General features: G+C 44.4%; 1 protein-coding gene and 1 non-coding gene across 7 annotated transcripts in view; both read left to right on the top strand.

Annotated features, from left to right (window-relative positions):
- Positions 1-17,444, top strand: part of LOC129334058 (protocadherin alpha-C2-like) — a 280,693-nt gene that overhangs the window by 262,619 nt on the left and 630 nt on the right. For 4 of the 6 annotated variants that reach the window (XM_054985991.1, XM_054985990.1, XM_054985988.1 and 1 more), the window contains exon 4: positions 13,782-14,404. In XM_054985991.1, coding sequence (XP_054841966.1) covers positions 13,782-14,092 — 311 coding nt within the window. In that variant the 3' untranslated portion in view covers positions 14,093-14,404. Of the gene's footprint in view, positions 1-13,781; positions 15,538-17,444 lie in introns of those variants that run through there. The other 2 variants (XM_054985993.1, XM_054985992.1) reach the window with 2 other exon arrangements.
- On the top strand, positions 6,147-6,218 carry TRNAT-GGU (transfer RNA threonine (anticodon GGU)). Its single transcript has one exon. It is a non-coding gene; the product is annotated as a tRNA-Thr (tRNA).

The following is a 17,444-nucleotide window of genomic DNA, read 5'->3' as shown; positions in this document are numbered from 1 at the left end:
TTGTCCCCAAAGGGATCTACAGGTGGGGAGTGAGACTTTCTCTCCTTCTCTTCCTAAAAGAATGCTCTTGATGCTCTACAACTGCTCTGCATGGGGTGTTTGATCGTACAAGCGAGCCTCTCTGATGCTTCTCAGGCTGACATAGACAAAGATCGCATAATCAGCTGAACTGGCAGCAATTCCCAGAACGCAGTGGCGGTTTTCCAGTTACTGTGACCATGGAAATTGCTGCTAGCAGAGTCTGTGATCCCCAGATACCTGGAATTGCTCTTGTGTTGAAAAACAACATCTAGATCTGCTTGAAGAAATGATTTCTGCTGCCCTATGTTCCCCCTTTCCCTTCGTAGAAATAAGAGACCCTCGAGACCTTTACTTAATGGTAGGTAGGTAGGGTGTGTGAAGAGAACGTCCTTGGTTTTAGACTGTCACGTGCAGAACTCCCAACTTTTTGCTACCAGCTTCTGTCCTACACCTTTACCTGCATGATGATGATGATGATGATGATTTCTAATCCACTTTCCCCAAGATTGGGCTCAGAGCAGAATACAACATATACAAAAGACATAAACATGTTAATTTAAAACCAGTTAAAAACATCAATAAATATATAATATAATTTCTAAAAAAACAGCTGCACACATATTGCACAACACAAACAGCAATCTGTGGGGCTGGATGGCCAACTATTAGATGTTAACAGGACAGAGGGTAACACCCCCCCCCCATGGCAGGAGGCCAGTTTCACGGCCCACCCACCTCAACCACCATATGTCTGGTTGAACATCTCTGTCTTACAGGCCTGGCGGAAAGATAACGTTCCTGCTGTGCAATGATGATGTGCAAACATGAGCAGATTTATTCCCATGCTATAAAAATACGCTTTCCGACTCCTGCACATTAACTTGCTGTTAATGGCACAGTAGGAACCCCGGCCATTTCTCCCTGGCCAGCAGGCAACCCAAGTCCCCTGACACGCCAGATCCCCATCACCCCAAAAGACTGTTGAGACCTCATACATATGACCAGGGCTCATTTTGAGGGGGAATGCTCAGGAACGCAGTTCCGGCAGTTCCCCAAAGAGGTCATATGACAAGTGGCCCCGCCCACCTGACTCAGCCATTCTGGGCCTGTTTTGGCCTGGATTGGGGCCGAAACGGCCCGGATTGGGCTTCTGACGGGTGGTGGATCACTCTCCCACTCAGCAGTGGCCCAATCCTGACCATTTTGTGTCCCTTTTCAGCCATTTTCAGGCACTTTTTGCCATTTTGGGCCCAATTCCGGCCCTGAATGGCCAGGATTGGGTCCAAAACAGCCAGGATAGGTGATGCCAGGGGGTGTGGCATATGCAAATCAGTTATGCCAATGACACACTTCCGGTGCTGTCAAGGGGCGTGGCACATGCTAATGAGCTATGCTAATGAGTTCCTCCCGCTCTTTTTCTACGAAATGACCTCTGCATATGACCAGAGTCTGGTCCACGGTAGCAAAGAAAGTTCATTTCACCTTCATTGTATCCGCACCAAGTCATCTGGCTGGGCTTTTCCATATGCCTCGGGGGCCTTTTACACCTCGGTCTGCAAATGGCAATGGAGGAGCCTTTGGTGGAGAGGACTGACCAGTCTGGGCAGCCCCCAGCACTCCATTCTTAGGGAAGCTGAAGGGTGGTAGTAACTCCAATTTCTGGAGTTTTCTGAGAGCGGCTGAGAGCATAGTGGTTAAGTGGTTGGGCTGCACGTCAGCACTCTGCTGGTTACTCCAGCTCAGTTATACGAGCTCGGAGATTATGTTCCTCCAGTTTTTTTGGCTTCCTTCCACCTCCAGCATTCCAGCCTATGCTAAATATCTAACCGTTCCTCGCTACTATGGAACATTTCTGCTTGCGTGCCTGAACGATGTCCCCTCAGCAGTCCTAGAGAGGAGATACTGTAATTTGCCTTATTGGGACAGACTCTGCCAATGGGATTTGAAAAAACGTCGGCACCCCGTCCCATAGGATATTGGAATGTCCTCATTTTTATTGTAAATTATGGATTGCCCCTATTTTAACTAAAGTCCCTTGTACGGCATTAAAAGATAATATAGTTGTTTATTGGCTAGTGGATAGAGACCCAAGAACTATGCTGGCCATGGCCAAGTATGTCTCCACTATATTTTCCTTAAAGAAATAAAAACTCCCTATCCACTGCTTACGATAATTGGATTAAAGGAGCTTGAAAGGAAAAGGACCCAGGACAGTTAGCCATGTTAGTCTGTAGTCGCAAAATAGTAAAGATTCCCGTAGCACCTTTAAGACTAACCAACTTTATTGTAGCATAAGCTTTCGAGAGCCACAGCTCTCTTCATCAGATGCACTGACGAAGTGTCCACTCCACTGGACTCTTTATTATGAAAGGAAAAGGAAAGCACTCTGCTGGCTGATATCCCATTACTACCATGAGCTCAATTGGTGACCTTGGGTAAGCCACTCCTCCCAGGCCCAGTTCCCCAGCTGTATTGTGGGGATAATAACAACACTGACTTTGTTCACCACACTGGGCTCTAATCTGTCTAGAAGAGCAGTATATAAGCACATTGTTATTATTTTCCGGAAGAGCCAGTTTGGTATAGTGGTTAAGAGCAGCGGGACTCTAATCTGGAGAGCTGGGTTTGATTCCCCACTCCTCCACTTGAAGCCAGCTGGGTGACCTTGGGCTAGTCACAACTCTCTGGAGCTCTCTCAGCCCCACCCACCTCACAGGGTGGTTTGTTGTGGGGATAATAATGGCATACGTTGTAAACCGCTCTGAGTGGGCATTAAGTTGTCCTGAAGGGCAGTATATAAATTGAATGTTATTATTATTATTATAATTATAAGATACTCCTTACCAAGAGAGGTCCACCTGGACTCATCCTTATTGCGTGCACAAATAAAATAAAATAAAAATTCTGCAAAGGCACACTACGTCGGTTGCCTCTGCCTTTTCTAGCAGCATGACTAGCAATAATTCAGACTAGCCCCAATGCAAATATCATGCTGTGAAAACTTCACATGCTGAATTTCTCCTTATCACTCAGAAATTAAAGGTACAGGAGCCATACTTCCCACCTCCCACAGGCAAATCTTTTAGGAACGTGAAGACTTTTACTTTATAACCTGCACTGTCCCTGAAGTACCTTTCAATCACATAAACACATTTACAAAAACACGAAACCTGCTACTTCTTTGCTTTAATTCTTTTCAGATCAGTTCAACAAAAATAATTTTATTTATTTATGTCATTTATAGTCGGCTTTTCTCACTGAGACTCAAGGCAGATTACACAGTGTGAGATTAGTACAGTCAGTATCAAGGACATTTCCATAAACAATACCATAGGGTTAATAAATACAAGTTTACAAGACATAGCATTAGCAAGAATCCAACACAGAGTTTAAGAAATGCTGAAGCAGAACATAATCAATTCTAGGACTGACATTAGACAACATGAAGCACAGGTAGCTCATAGGAGCACATATTTAAAGCAACAGATAATACATAAGTAGAGATGGGCACGGAACAAAAAAAACCGAACCAGGAGATTTGGGATTCATGGGTTTCATGAACCATGAACCACAGAACTGGACCAGTTACGAACCAGTTCGTGGTTCGTGGGGTTTAAATGCCCCTTTCCGGCCTTGACAACAGCAGGGAAAGGGGCATTTGACAGTTTAAAGGGCCCTTTCCTGCCTTGCAAGCGGCAGGTCCCTTTAAACTATCAGCTGGCAGGCAGCGGGGGGGGGATCCCCCCCTCACCGCCTGCCAGCTGATAGTTTAAAGGGACCTGCCAGTGGCAGGGCAGGAAAGGGCCCCCAGGGCGGTGGAAGAGGCCAAAAATGGCCTTCTTGCCCCTCCTGGAAGGAGAGGAAAGACGGCGCACCACAGGGGAAGGTAAGTGTGGGGCTGGGGGGCAGGGGGCTGGGGTTTGGGCAGTTTAAAGGGACCTGCCGTGGCAAGTCCCTTTAAACTATGAGCTGGCAGGCGGCGGGGGCTGCTGTTGATTTCCCCCATATGCAGGGTGGCACCTGCAGGAGGCGCTGTCTGGGGAGGGGAAGGACCTGAGAAGGATATAATGCCGTAGATTCCACCCTCCAATGCAGCCATTATCTCCAGGGGGACTAATCTCTATAGTCTAGAGAGCAGTTGTAATGCCAGGAGATCTTTAGACTCCGCGTGGAGGTTAGCAACCTTAGGCTTGCATAACAATACGTTGTGAGTTCCTGGCAGAGAAAAAAAATTGATCAAGGACTTGATTTGTCATTCTGTTTGATGGTTCCTAAACTCGTAGGCCAGCACTTTACTGTTGCAGGCTGCAATTCCGTTCACATTTGCATGTGGGATGTAGTTTAAGGCTTCTTGCATAGGCTCTGTGTTACACAGCTGTAGACCCTTCAGGGGAGTATATCCTATTGAACTCCTTGTTTTTGGATAAGTGTGTTTCTTTTGGGACTGTAATGGCCAAAAAGAAAATAAAAGAGTTGTATTGGGAATAATGTCAGTGCCCGAGTAAAAGACTGTATTTCTGTGTCCGCAAACAGTTTCCAGCTAACAAGAAAATAATAGCCAGAGCTGCTGGTCTTCTACATTTATCAGCATCTTGAACAGCAGAGATTAGAAAAATGAAAGGTGTAGGTCAAAAATTGTCGACCCCATCTATTATTTCTTCAGAATTTTTTTTGTACTTTCTTTTTTGGTATGTAAAGAGGAAATTGTCATTGTATCATATAGCTGGTCTTGATTAAATGTGAAATAAAATACAACTCCATGCTTATTTCTCTCTAAGTCGTCAGCATTTGAAGCAATCCCCCACCCCTGCTTTTACCACCATGTGATCTGCAGCAATTAGCTGGCGAATGCTTCATTTTTTTCTCATCATAACAAACCTTCATAACAAACTAATGAGGCATTTCAAAATTACACGCAGTGATGATATAGGAAACACTCCAATATATGATTAGATTATTAGTTATTAGCACCCCTGCCTTCCCCCCACTCCCAACGTTGCTATTGTTCCCTTAACAGCAACCAGACTGCAGAAATGTAGCAGTTTAAACTTTCTCAGATTAGGTCTGCCAGCTGTCCAAAAAACTGTAGACTGCACAGCCTGCTTTTCTGTCTTGAAATCAACTGATATGGCTTTCATAGCAAGGAACCAGGGCTTTTTTTCAGCAGGAACGCAGTGGAACGGAGTTCCGGCACCTCTTTTAAGAAGTCACATGGCTGGTGGCCCCGCCCCCTGATCTCCAGACAGAGGGGAGTTGAGATTGCCCTCCGTGCAGCGGCACGGAGGGCAATCTCAACTCCCCTCTGTCTGGAGATCAGGGGGCAGGGCCACTGGCCCTGTGACCATTTTCTCCAAGGGCAACCCACTGAGTTCCACCACCTCTTTTCCCAGAAAAAAAGCCCTGCAAGGAACAAATCACTACTGAGTCCAGTCAGTTGCTGCAGGCTGGTCAAGCTACTGTTTAGAAGACAAAAGTGGACAATCCGGCCTGGAATGGAGAGAAGTGGAACTGGCATGCTTGCTTGGCGTGTTAACTTCTTCCCAGCTTGGAAAGGAGAGGGTTAAGCTGGGCCGTTTCCACACGTCTTCCCTTCTGCGGGAAAATCACGGAAGGCAGCGCTTTCTCGTGCAAAATCGTGCCAGGAAGACTCTGTCATCTGGGATTTTTGCACGAAATTGCATCTTCCTGGCGCGATTTCACACGAGAAGACGCTCTCTTCCACGATGTTCCAGCAGAAGGTAAGACGTGTGGAAACAGCCCTGGTTTGGCTGCAAGGGTAACAGGTGCTGCTCTCTGCCTAAAGAAACGGCCATGGGGGAAATTAGGCTTGTCACGGATGCCTAAGCTTCCCAGTTAGAAAACAAAGGTTCTGGGGGTGGTAGAAAGGAGAGGGACTTAATTACGGTGGAAGATCAACAAAATATAGATGCGCTTAGTTCACGTGAGCAAAAGGGTGGTAGCTCTTTCGGGGTAGTCCGTGTTGGAAAAGACTTCTACATGTGAAAATTAGAACACAGAACGGTCAGAGTCTTGCATGTAATACAGCATCAAATTACAAACTTAATAGTTATAGATGGGGGGAAGTGACCTAGGAGGACAGTTTCTGCTTTCCTGTTGGGAGGAGAGGGGTTGTGGCTCAGTGGCAGAGCATCTGCTTGGTGTGCAGAAGTGCCCCGGTTCAATCCCCGGCATCTCCAGTTATAGGGATCAGGTAATAGGGACGTGAACGACGTCGGCCTCAGACCCTGGAGAGCTGCTGCCAGCCTGAGTAGAAAATACCGATCTTGGTGGACGGACGGTCTGCTTCTGTAAGAGGCAGCTTCTGAGTTCAGGCGTTGCAGTTCTGGATCAGGTTTAGAGGGTGGAACATTGAGGAAGGCCAGTTGATTTGCTCCGTGCTTCTAGTTACCAATTCACCTGTTCTGTGAGAGTGTTAATAGGAAGGGGAAATAGTAAAGAGTCCAGTAGCACCTTTAAGACTAACCAACTTTATTGTACCATAAGCTTTTGAGCACCACAGCTCTCTTCGTCAGATGCATAACCAACTTTATTGTAGCATAAGCTTTCGAGCACCACAGCTCTCTTTGTCAGATGCATAACCAACTTTATTGTAGCATAAGCTTTCGAGCACCACAGCGCTCTTCGTCAGATGCATAACCAACTTTATTATAGCATAAGCTTTCGAGCACCACAGCTCTCTTCATTAGATGCATAACCAACTTTATTGTGGCATAAACTTTCGAGAACCACAGCTCTCTTCATCAGCTGTTAACCAACTTTACTGTAGCATAAGCTTTCGAGAACCATAGCTCTCTTCGTCAGATGCATAACCAACTTTATTGTAGCATAAGCTTTTGAGAACCACAGCTCTCTTCGTCAGATGCATAACCAACTTTATTGTAGCATAAACTTTTGAGAACCACAGCTCTCTTCGTCAGATGCATAACCAACTTTATTGTAGCATTAGCTTTCGAGAACCACAGCTCTCTTCGTCAGATACATCTGACGAAGAGAGCTGTGGTTCTCGGAAGCTTATGCTACAATTAAGTTGGTTAGTTTTAAAGGTGCTACTGGAATCTTTACTATTTTGCTACAACAGACTAACATGGCCAACTCCTCTGGATTAATAGGAAGGGTGTGTGTGATTTTATTTCCGTTTTTTCACGTTCTTTGCCATCTGTTTGCATATTTTGTTGTTTTCTTTATTGAGAAAGAGAGTGGTTACCTTAATCCAGAAGAGGTATTAAGAAGATCAGAGCCTTCGAAATGTGTGCGTTGGGTTCATGCACGCACACACATTTGTTTCTCAGCAAATGCATAATGTTTGGACTCTGAGAGCTGTTCCAGAATGAGTAGGCAGGATGTAGGACTCCTCTATGGCAGTGAATATTCATCAGCGCAGCCAGAAGCAGCCGCCGCCGCCATCAACAGAGCAGCTAGGAGAGAGAGGGGGAAATCAGGTTAATTGCTGGCTTTCTCTGCCGTTTCTTGCCTGCCCCTCTCAAATTTATGTTTTGAAGACTTGCATTTAATTAATGAGGGTTATTTTACACTGGCCCTTGGGATAATGAGTGGGTTACTGTTAAATATATACAGTGTGTTTATAGTGGGGATTCTGGTGGCTGAACCAATTTACCTTCGGACCCAATAACAGTAGCTAAGGTAAAAGCTCTCATGTGATTGATGTCTGATGCATGAAATGTCACCGTCTGTACAGAAGAAGAAAAATGAAGATGAATGGGAAGAGGTGGGGCTACCCGGACAAGCTGCGGTCTGGCTCAAATCTGCCACCAGATACAAACAAGTATGCAGAGAAGGGAGCACTGCGGGAAAGCCTTTTACGCGTACACTCTTTCTCCTTGCAATGATCTTGCTTGGGAGACTCACAATATAGTTTTCATTAAGTAGAGTGAGCTCCGCCTGTTCCAGGGAATGCCAGACTGTAAATTTAGGGCTGTACTGAGACTATAAAAATATGCAGGCAGCTCCCCCCCCCTGAGAGATTGTATACCAGTAAAAAAAAAAGGGAGGGGGGGGAAGAATCTCTCTGTTGTCATTGGACTGGACACACCACTGTGTGTTCAGCAAGCAGCCATCTTGTCTCCATTCTGGGCTGTTTGTATCTGTCACTCTGTCGTCAGCTTTGTTCCGCTTACATCTCATTCAAAATGGTTGGCAAGCAAGCAGCTGAATGAGTTGACAGATTTTGAGCTCTGATCAACAGAGCAGGTGTTATGACAGTGCAGCAAACCCCAGAAGTCTGTGCCCAAAAATGGTTTGGGGCAGAATCCCCTTGGAATTTCTCCTGCACAAGTACCATGGAAGTGAACAGGAGCAGCCCCGGATCCACATACAGAAATGTACTCAGTCATGAGGCGCCAATTAAGACTGGATTTTACACGATTTATGCTTTAGAAGTTTGCACATTTTTAATAAGTAATATTTTGCTCCTTAGAAATAGAGGAAATATTAATAATACAAATTACATTAAATTTTATATTGAAATCAGACGACACATATCTGTGTGAAGTTGGGTGGCACAGATTTGACTCTAAATAAATTGTGAAAAATACACAGTTAACATTTTTTATAGATCGAGAGGAGTTAGCTGTGTTAGTCTGTAGCTGCAAAATAGTAAAGAGTCCAGTAGCACCTTTAAGACTAACCAACTTTATTGTAGCATTAGCTTTCGAGAACCATAGCGCTCTTCGTCAGATGCATAACCAACTTTATTGTAGCTTAAGCTTTCGAGAACCACAGCTCTCTTCATCAGATGCATAACCAACTTTATTGTAGCTTAAGCTTTCGAGAACCACAGCTCTCTTCGTCAGATGCATAACCAACCTTATTGTAGCTTAAGCTTTCAAGAACCACAGCTCTCTTCGTCAGATGCATAACCAACTTTATTGTAGCATAAGCTTTCGAGAGCCATGGCTCTCTTCGTCAGATGCATCTGAGAAAGAGAGCCGCGGTCCTCGAAAACGTATGCTATAATAAAGTTGGTTAGTCTTAAAGGTGCTACTGGACGCTTTACTGTTTTGCAACATTTTTAATGTCTATTATGTTCTCAATTTGCCTTTTCTAATATGATCATAATTGGAATTCTTCTATACTTGGAATTCTTAGATTGATGGTTGTAAAGGACAGCACACATGCAGAGGGGAGTAACCCCCCCCCCCCCCCCCCGCCCGACTCACACATATGCACCCTTCCTGTATTGCAGCTGCGCTGGGAGTTTCCCGTGCCTTGGCAGAACAACCTTGAGCCACACCGGTCAGGCATTCAGTGTCCCGTCCTTATCCTGCAGCCTGATTGCCTCAGGCTGGGTGCTGTTCCTGTGAAGCAGGCACAGAGAAGGATGGGGAGGGGGGAGGCATCCTTTGCACTCCTCCTCAAGTTCATTTGCTTATTACGGCCCCTACAGCTGTCAGCCTCTGGGGTCGAGGAGGGGGTGTATGTGGACCTCTTCCAGAATTACAGCAGGTCTCCAGTTGACAGAGATTATTTCCCCTGGAGAAAATGGCAGCTTTGAAAGAGACTGTCCCTTCCCCTCCCCAAACCCTGCTTTCCCTATATCCAGAAATTTCCCCTACCCAGGAGTGGCAACCATACTAAAAATTGTTGTAGACCTGTCGACTTGTGGGGCACAGAGCCTCTGGCCTGGCCACACCCCGCAAGGAGCTCATTGCACGACTGGGGCTCATGCGTAGGGCCCGGCCTCCTCTGCAGGCCCATCTCTCAGGCTGCAAAATGAGCCTATGGCATAGGGTTGCCAACCTCCAGAGGGGAGTTCTCCCAGAATCTCCAGACTGCATGGATCAGTTCCCCTGGAGAATACAGCTACTTTGGAGGGTGGACTCTAAGGCATTATACTGTGCTGAGGTCCCTTCCCTCTCCAATCTCCGGCTTCTCCAGGCTTCACCCCCAAATCACCAGGAATTTCCCAGCCTGGCATTGGCGACCTGACTGTGGCACGTGCCCCCTGAACCACACTAGGCCCCGCTGGCCATGGATGATTGCCCACTAGGTCTCCTTCGAGCTCTGGCTCTTTGATGCACCTGTGATGAAATACAGGCTACCTAACTAGAAGCGTTATTACTGAGCAGAACAGTTATTATTAGGACCAGATCTTTTCAGTATATTTTAAGGCCTAAAAAACAAACTTCACTCGGCCCTGCCTTCAGTTTACTACGCTGTGTTTAAAGAGAATTTTGGTGGCCACAGAAAGCATGAAACGAATAAAGGAAATGTGATGAACAGTGGTTCCTATGCATGCTAAGCCCGTTCTGAAATGTTTCAGAAGATCCATTGCTGAGAGGATGGGCTTTGTTCCCAGTGCTCCCAGTTGAAGACCTTAGCTGGAGAACCTGGAGAACAACCTAAGGTCAGACTGCAGCTGCTGTGTAGAGGGGCCACAGTGCTCGACGGCAGAGTCCTGCTCTTCATATCTCTGCTTCGTTGTAAAAATCATTACAGTGGAAAGGCTCTATAGCCGTGGTTGCTGTCAGGTCTAGCCCAAGTGATATGGTTGATGATGGGTGGGTCCGTAATTTGTGGCAAGTAATCCTACCATACGGTGGGGCAAATGTGCTCAAGAGCTTTCTCCCAGCCATTTCCAGCTTTCACGCGTGGAGTCGCTCTCCGGCTTCCCTCGAATTAGGCAACAATGGTGAAGTCTCCCTTTCAGGCACAGTGGAAATAGGTGGCAGATGGAAAATTGTGCGCACAGATGTTATTGCCAGACGGGACCCCTGGGTTTCCTAGTTGTTGTGCATAGTGCGGAGCTGGGGACATGCAGCAGTTCGGGTTGTCAACTCCAGCTTGGGAAATTCTTGGAGATTGTGGGTGGTGGAGTTTGGGGAAGGTGGAGTTTGGAGAATTGGGAGAGCTCAGCAGGGATCTGATGTCACATCCTGTGATAGCAAATTCAGGTTGAAGGTTGGCTCCTCCAACTCCTCGCCTTCCTGTGAGGTCACTTCCTTCCACCAAATTCAAAATTTCAATGTAAATCTCCTACCTTTTATCACTTTCCTCACCTCTTTGTTCCACCTTCTATCGCTTGTAGGCTTCTGTATGTTAAACCAAATGTTCATCCTAAATATTTTTGCTTATATTACTGGTTGCTATCTGCATAAAGGAACTCTCAAAATCCTCTTCAGGTTTTTCTCGGAGTTAAAGGAACAAATCCAGTCTGAAAGCCTGTTGGAAGATACCAGACAACAGCAGTCCCTCTCTCACCCCCACCCCGGCCCGTAGTGTCTTCAAAGGTGACAGCCAGTGGCCTGCCCATTCTGTCTTTTGCCTTCTTGCTTTCCATTCCTCCCACATCCCCATCACGCACGAGAACAGAAGAAGTTTGCATCTAGGTCAGACTTTTGGTGTCCGTTGCAGAGGTTGTTGAGAAATCCGCTATTATCTGTCAAATGCAGTTAATTTAATATTCAGAACATAGCTGCCTCCCTTTTGGTAGGTACAAAAGAATTGATTCATGATTTGTATGAAGCCAAGATACACAGTGTTCAGCTGTGTAATTTATTATTTCAGGGAAGTAAAAGGGATAATGGACACAGACACAATCCCAAGACAAAAAATATTTAATTAAGCTAAAGTGAGGGCGGAAGATAGATGATCTAGCTCTGGGTGTTAAACGTAGGCCGTTTTCACACTGCTAACCGGCCACGGAACATCGCGCCAAGCTCCAAGAATGACAGCGTCTTCCTGGCGCGATTTCGCACGAGAACTGCCGTTCTCATTCCACGGCCGGTAAGCAGTGTGAAACCGGCCAGAATTTCTGGAATATTTGCAGGCATTAGCAAAGTTAAGTCAGATTTTCAAGCTAGAAGAATATATATTAGATGATATAATTTTAAAATTTCAAAAGGAAAGATAACTGAATAATCTTATTTCTAATATTCTAAACCAACTGACCGTGACCCTTTCTTGTCCCGGGAGTTTGGCTAATGTAAAGGGCAGAAGGGTATTACCAGCGCATGATAGTATTATCATATTAGAGGTCATGCGGGAGGATGTATCCTTGATGGTATGGCTGCTGTGGTTAGGGCCTGTGCGTGCGTGCGTGTGTGTGTGTGTGAGAGAGAGAGAGAGAGAGATGGATGATCTCCTAAAATGATTCCTCGTCCCCACTGATCATCATGAAATTCACAAATAAAGTAGCTTGTTTGTTTGTTTTTGTTTGTTTGTTTGTTTTTGCTGTCTTCATGCTCGGAGATCAGCTTAAAATTATCTTCCCTGTTTTGGGAAATAGTTTTTTTCTAGTTAGAGTGATGGGGACTTCAGCAACCCAGTAAAGATATAGTTTCAGAGGTAGGCTTTGTGATAGCAAGGGTCTTAGTGCAGAGGAGCTAAATATTACATCCACAGTGGCAGGACACGGGAAGCTTCTAGTAGTGACATAAACATCTAGAAACTCCTGGATGTTCCAGAACGAACAGGTTCTGGAGAGATGGCATACAAATTCTAGAATGAATGAATGAATGAATGAATGAATGAATGAATGAATGAATGAATGAATGAATGAATGAATGAATGGGGCTAGGTGAGATTAGGAATAAAAAGGAGGAAGGTATCTCTTTTGCTATGTGGAAGCTGACATTTTTTGGAAGGAAGAGAAAGAGTTGGGAAGAAGAGAAAGGAGGTTCAATTAAGATGCCAATGAATGGAAGAACAAAACAAATTTGTGGAGGAAAACCAAGGAGAGATTTCTCTCCAATCCATAGTCAGGCACTAAAAGGGAATGATGAAACTCAAATGTCTGATCTTTCCATATTAGGGGTAAGTGAAGGATTAAAATGCATTTATTTCTACTCTTTATTTCTTTTGCTCACTTTCTGTAAATAGGAGTTTGCCTTATGTAATTACTAGCTTTTTATATTCTGAGTAAGAGCTGTTATTTTCCAGACTGGGGCGGATATGTTTGGTCCCTCTGCATCCTAATAATTATTTCACTTGACCTCCAACTACTAGGGAATTAAGGAGAGAGGCAGAAACCCCTTTCTGGATTTAGAGTTAAGAAAGCCTTGGGGGCGGGGGGGGGGAAGGGGAGTGCCTGAAGGGTCATATTGAAAAGGGGGCTCGTAAAACATCATAAAGAGGCGTTTGTTGAGTTTTGCTCCTTTCTAAAGGCCGGGCAGCAGCAGAAGAAGCTGATTGGGAAAGGGTTTCTTTTGTTGTGTGGGGGGAAAGGATCGGAAGAGGAAAAGTATCCTCACTGAATTCTGGTAACTTGGGACCTTGCTCAGTCTGGTAAAAGAGCCTGTAGACACGAGTTTACCACATATTCAAATATATTTCCAGCCATTCCGTTGCATGAAAAGTTGTGATCTCTGAATCAAGTGCTACAGCTTTTATTTTCCTCGGGTTCTGAAAGACTGGCAATACCATAGTTCTCTACATGTTTTATTTTATTTATTCGATTTATGTTCCGCCCTCCCCACACCAGCAGGCTCAGGGCGGATTACAACCATATACAATTAAAACACATTAAATAATTAATACCAGTTAAAGCCATCAAACAGTCCAAGTTACACAGTTAAAAATACATATATATATACATGATCATAACGGCGCGGCAACCAACCAACAAATCTTCACCCGTCTCTAGATGTTGCAAAAGAGAGATCCCATTTGTGGAGGGATCTGTGTGCGATTATGGCTTAATATGTGTGGCCCTTTGTGCTGCAGGTTGACCGTATGATAAACTAACATCGCAGGGTTTTAATGTCTGGTTTGGCTTTTTCTAGAACCCGAAGCTGGCGAGGTGTCTCCCCCTGTAGGAGCTGGCGTGAACAGCAACAGCTGGACCTTTAAATATGGGCCTGGCAACTCCAAGCCGCCTGGTCCCGGTGAGTTGCCAGACAAATTCATTATCCCAGGATCTCCCGCCATCATCTCCATCCGCCAGGATCCACCAAACAGCCAAACTGACAAAAGTGACTTCATAACCTTTGGCAAGAAGGAGGAGACCAAGAAAAAGAAGAAAAAGAAGAAGGGAAGCAAGGCGCAGGAGAGAAAGGAGAAGGGCCACAGCACCACTGACCACAGTGACCAGTGAGGGGTTTATATGGAACAATCTACTTAGCCAATTTTTGTAATCATGGAAGACCTCTCCTGTGTAGCAACTCCCAACTTCTTCCTACTGTTAACCAATTTCCCATATGTGCAAGACTTCGAAACAATCCGCAGGGAATTCACAATGTCTGTCTAGATTGCTTAACAGGTTTTGTCTTGAAAGCTTTATTAAGCCTGGTGTTAACATTTTTTCTCCACTCTGGCTTGTTTTCAGAATCTAAAAAGCAGACACAAGTTTCTTTTCTCCTACGCCGAAAAGGAGACTCTTCACAATACAGCCAGTGAGAGGTTGGACTCTTTGCTTGTGGTTCCTGTGATCCTGTCTTTGATAACACTTATTTGGGGTGGGGTGGGGAAGCTTAAACATTTTTGGTATTGTATACCCTGTATCTGACTGGAAACCTTCGTGTGCTGATTATTGGCTAGGTGATGCAAGATCATATTAAGATGACACAAGAAGAGCTTGTAAAACATGAACAAAGGAAATTCCTTGTGAATATGATATGCGGCCCGGGGAACCAAACTTAAAGTTTGCAATTAGACTTTTCATAATACGTAAGACTTAGTGTTTAGAACGCTGGAGCTTTTATATATTTTATATACCTACTCCAGCAAGAAAAGAAGGCTCAGACAACTCTTAAGACACACCATGAAGTGTATCTTCTTCCAAGCCATTGGCCGTATCGCCACAATAAGGCCTTCGTTCTCCTCGCAAGGATGTCCCTCAGGGAACGTCTGCATGGCAAACCACCCACGCTCTTGGCTCAGCACGTTGAGTGCTAAAATAGAAAGTGTGGGATATTACTTTCTCTCTCTCTCTTTCTCTCTCTTTCTCTCTCTGTCTAAACACAACCCCCACCCCAACAGGAACTTTGGGAGGTGGGTTTTCCCTTGCTCACATCTCGTATTAAGCTGTGTAGACAGCACCGGTCCTGCCGGACCCTGGCATGCGTGTCCCGTGGGGAGGGGTTGGATGTCTATCCAGGATACATCCGATGCCTTTGGAAACCACTGTGCAGACATGCCCTCGGAGTTGAACAAGGGAAAGAAGGGCTCACATCTCAGGAATGCGACTGACTGTGATGTTTCCTTTATGTCCTTGTTTCCACTCTAGTTAACATTCTTTTGCACATAACATCTCTGAAAAGGTCAGAGTATTCTCCACAACACATATGCAAAAGTGAGGGGGGGGGGGGAAAACCAAAAAAAAGAAAAAAAAGAAAAAAGAAAGAAACCTTATCTATGCTATTTGTCATTTGATATCTTTATTTATAAAGGGAATATAAAATGTAAATGAAGAAGAAATAGGATGTCCTTTAACCCAAACTGAAGTAAATTTACAGCCATTAGAGAATATAATTGCTGCTAATGAAGTGCTTTAGAAAAAAATTGCCTGAAACATCTGTATTATATCTGCCAATCACAGCTTTATTCTGTCAGACCACTGGTTGGGGGGCAGGGGCGGGGGGGGGGGCGGGGGGCTGCCTCTTGCATGCATTCAGAAATAAGGATCATTTCTTTTTCTCGTTTTGCATTCCTTACTCTGCACTTTGAGTACGCAGCATTTTGCAGCAATTTTCCTCAGCGGAAACCGAAGTGAACCCTTTTTCACACGAGTGGATCTGCTTCCCTGTTAGCTGTGTGCAGTGTCTTGGTGTGACTTTCTCCCACTTGACTTCCTAGGGTTTTAATTTTATTTCTCTATGAGTTAAAAATTTCTGACCTTACAACTAACACTCATTATGTAAAATTTAAGTACTGTATGTATGCTATATGCTCTTATAAGAATCCTGAAATATTTATTCTGTGCTTGTGTATGTGAATGTCAATGCAACTATTACTTAGCGTGGACATTGAGCTTTACTGTCGAATGTAAACCCATTATTATTATTTTTTTTGTATGCTTGTGGAAAAGTGGAGTAGTGTTAATATTTTTTAAGCCACTGTTAGTTACCAGTTTTTGTGTATGAATTGAAACACAAGTAAAATATCTTTCTTAAATCAAGAAACGAGAAAATCGCTAGATATTATTTCTGGGGTGTAAGGCATGTTGCGAAGCAAAGAACTCTTGCTTGCTGCAATGCAGCTGACGTGCAGACTGGAACCTGTACTGGAATCAAGCCAGTTGGTATTTTAAACAGCATATTCAGTGTGAAGAAATATGCTGTTAGCCACATGTATCGCTTTCCCTTAGGATAAAGCTGGGATCCAAAGCTTACATTCCAACTGTCCCTAATTGTCAGGGATTATCCTGGTTTTCAGCCCTCTGCGCCCCCCCCCCCCAGTAAATAATTGTCCTGGTTTTGTCCTAATTTAGCTTTTTGTGGGAAGGAGATAGCATTTAATGTTTTTGTTCCGCTGTTCCTGAAGTTTAAGCTCCCTTCCCTGAATCTCCATAAGTCAAATATTTGAAGGTGTGTGCAAGTATCGGGGGGGATATCTATCCTCAGAGTACAGATTGTGGAATGTGCAGGTGTTCTGTATTAACAGCTCCATTGTGAGAATAAACATTTATTTATTATTTAATCTATTTCTAGGCTGGGCTGCCAGAGTTTTCAAGGTAGTTTCTGAAGGTTGTTTACTTGCACAGTATCGTCAATGGGATATGTAATAATGAGGATGGAAACAGTTGGCAATTCTGTAATCTTTGGTGTGCAAACAGAGTGTCCCTATTTCCAGCTATTAAATTTTGGAGGGTATGCCAGAGGGTGATGCCAGGAGCATCAAGACATCCAGGCTTATGGGGCCCTTTTTCTATCACAATGCCCCCACACCAAACAGTTTCTTCAGAAAGTCAGAGGAGCCTCTGGTATGATCCCTGACGCAGTGCAAGGGCCTGCAGTTGAAAGAAGACGACGATGCCACGCTTGTGCAAAGGCATCTTTTGGATACTTGCCTAGAGTTTACGGAGTGTACAAACCCTGTGAGATAACAAAGTTCCTAAACGTAATGCTCATTCTAATCTTTGGTTAAAGGACAAAGAGATCCTTATAGAGTGGTTTAATATGATTCCAAATTTGCTGACAGTTCAGAAATTTTGAGTTAAAAATCCCTGCCATTTGTAAAAATTATGTGTAATAAAACTGTGAATCTTAAACTATTTAATTTGGAATAATCTTACTGAAGCTAATAACACTTTGGTTCTAATAACACTTTGGTTCTAAGTATGCTTTGGAAATACTGGAAATATTTCCAAGGACATTGGTTTAGGATTAGAGGATTGGCTATTACATTATGTCATGTTGTCATGAAAGAGATCTGTCCATCAGCCGTTTTCAATTACTTCTTCATTATAACCATATGATTATAACTTATGACAAACTTCCTTCATGAAC

Source organism: Eublepharis macularius, chromosome 7 (assembly GCF_028583425.1).
Source record: "Eublepharis macularius isolate TG4126 chromosome 7, MPM_Emac_v1.0, whole genome shotgun sequence".
Lineage (NCBI taxonomy): Eukaryota > Metazoa > Chordata > Lepidosauria > Squamata > Eublepharidae > Eublepharis > Eublepharis macularius.
The sequence above is the reverse complement of the archived record's forward strand: the minus strand, read 5'-3'. Positions and strand labels throughout refer to the sequence as shown.